This window comes from Antrostomus carolinensis, unplaced genomic scaffold, assembly GCF_000700745.2.
Source record: "Antrostomus carolinensis isolate BGI_N321 unplaced genomic scaffold, ASM70074v2 scaffold29465, whole genome shotgun sequence".
In the NCBI taxonomy this organism is placed as follows: domain Eukaryota; kingdom Metazoa; phylum Chordata; class Aves; order Caprimulgiformes; family Caprimulgidae; genus Antrostomus; species Antrostomus carolinensis.
The window spans coordinates 416-2,022 of record NW_010314800.1 but is presented as its reverse complement, the minus strand read 5'-3'; the positions used below and the strand labels follow the sequence as shown (position 1 = coordinate 2,022).

The 1,607-nt window shown below is 57.7% G+C and overlaps 1 protein-coding gene across 1 annotated transcript in view; it reads left to right on the top strand.

The window, feature by feature from the left end:
• LOC104524788 (seizure 6-like protein) overlaps nt 1-1,607 on the top strand; it is a gene marked incomplete at both ends in the record, with an annotated part of 10,971 nt that overhangs the window by 9,212 nt on the left and 152 nt on the right. Inside the window, 2 exons of the mRNA XM_010167773.1 lie at nt 387-552; nt 1,554-1,607. The exon at nt 1,554-1,607 is cut by the window's right edge and continues 152 nt beyond it. Of these exons, the coding sequence (XP_010166075.1) occupies nt 387-552; nt 1,554-1,607 (220 nt within the window). The remainder of the gene's footprint in view (nt 1-386; nt 553-1,553) is intronic.

The window sequence follows — 1,607 nt, the reverse complement described above, 5'->3', positions numbered from 1 at the left end:
CTTTAAGGTCCCTTCCCACCCAAACCAGTCTGGGATTCTGTGAATATGGGCCTGGGAGAGAGAGAAAGCCCTGCCCAGCTCTGCACACAGAGCAGCTCGAGGTGCTGCAGGTTTTCATGTCAGTGGCAGCAGATTCTGGCTCGTAATTAGGCAGGTGAGGGAAAGGCAGTTACAGATTTCATGTGGACATGTGAGCGTGGATGTGTGCACAGAAACCAAAGCCCAGCCAGGCAGGAGGTTCAGGCATTAGGGATTGCTGGGGGGAGCAGGGCAGGCGGTGTGGAGGGCTCCATCCCCTTTGCTGTGCAGAAGCCCCTGGTGCCAGTGCCTGCCCACACTCCCTGCTGTGCCCTGTCACCTCGTCACCCTGTGCTCTGTGTTGGCAGCACCCTGCGGTGGGACAGTCCACAATGCCACCATCGGCCGCGTCCTCTCGCCCAGCTACACGGGGAACCACTCGAGCAGCATGTACTGCGTGTGGGCTATCGGGGCTCCCCCGGGCCAGAAGCTGCATCTGCACTTCGAGAAGCTCCTGCTGACCGAGAAGGACAGGTGAGGCTCTGGGAGCTGCTCGTGTGCCCAGGGGCTGCTGGCTGGGACCAGGCTCTGTGATGAGCCCATTTTCCCCGCACCCCTGGGACTGCAGAGAGCTGTGCTCTGCCTGGGGTGAGGAGCAGGGCGCTTTGCTGGATGTAACATCTACCAAAGCTTGGAAGGTCCCAGGTGGTCTCAGCTCACCAACCTCGTGCCTCCTGCCCTCCCGGTGCCTGGGCTGAGGGTGTCCCAGCAGGCAGCACTGGCTGGAGCTCGGGGTGTAGCATGGAGGAGGCTGCTGGCCAGAGGATGGTGGGGACAGGGACAGAGAAGGGTCCTGGTGCAAAAGAGAAGGTTCCTGATTCAGGTGGTCAGGTGCTCAGGAGGCATGACAGGTCTTGGAGCCAAAAGAGCTGCAAGAGGCAGATGCAGAGCACCAGCCCCTGCTATCCCGAGATCCCGTGCTTTGTGCCAGGGGATCTCGCTGGTCTGATCCCGCTACCTGCGGGATGATGCAGTGTGCTGGGTGACACCCGTCCTCTCCCCACCCCAAGTACCCAGTGCCCAGCACTGCTCAGCACCACGGCACGAGAAGCTGCAAGTCCCACACTACCCTTATCAGTAACACAAAGCTGCGGCCGCCCGGGGGGTTTTTTTTTTAGCTGGGAACAGGCAGTAAAGCAGGTTTATGGCTTGTGGTAAAAATCAAAGAATAAAGCCCCTGTTTATGAGACAGTAAAAGAGACTTATCTGGTTGGTGAATTTTTGTTTGCGCAATTCCTTTAAAATGCCATATTCCGGGAGCAGGAGGGAGCGGGTGCTGGCCAGGAGCAGGGGACACTTCCCCATGTCAGGTGCCGTGTGCAGTAAAGCAGGTTTATGGCTTGTGGTAAAAATCAAAGAATAAAGCCCCTGTTTATGAGACAGTAAAAGAGACTTATCTGGTTGGTGAATTTTTGTTTGCGCAATTCCTTTAAAATGCCATATTCCGGGAGCAGGAGGGAGCGGGTGCTGGCCAGGAGCAGGGGACACTTCCCCATGTCAGGTGCCGTGTGCTCCCGTGCAGGATGGGG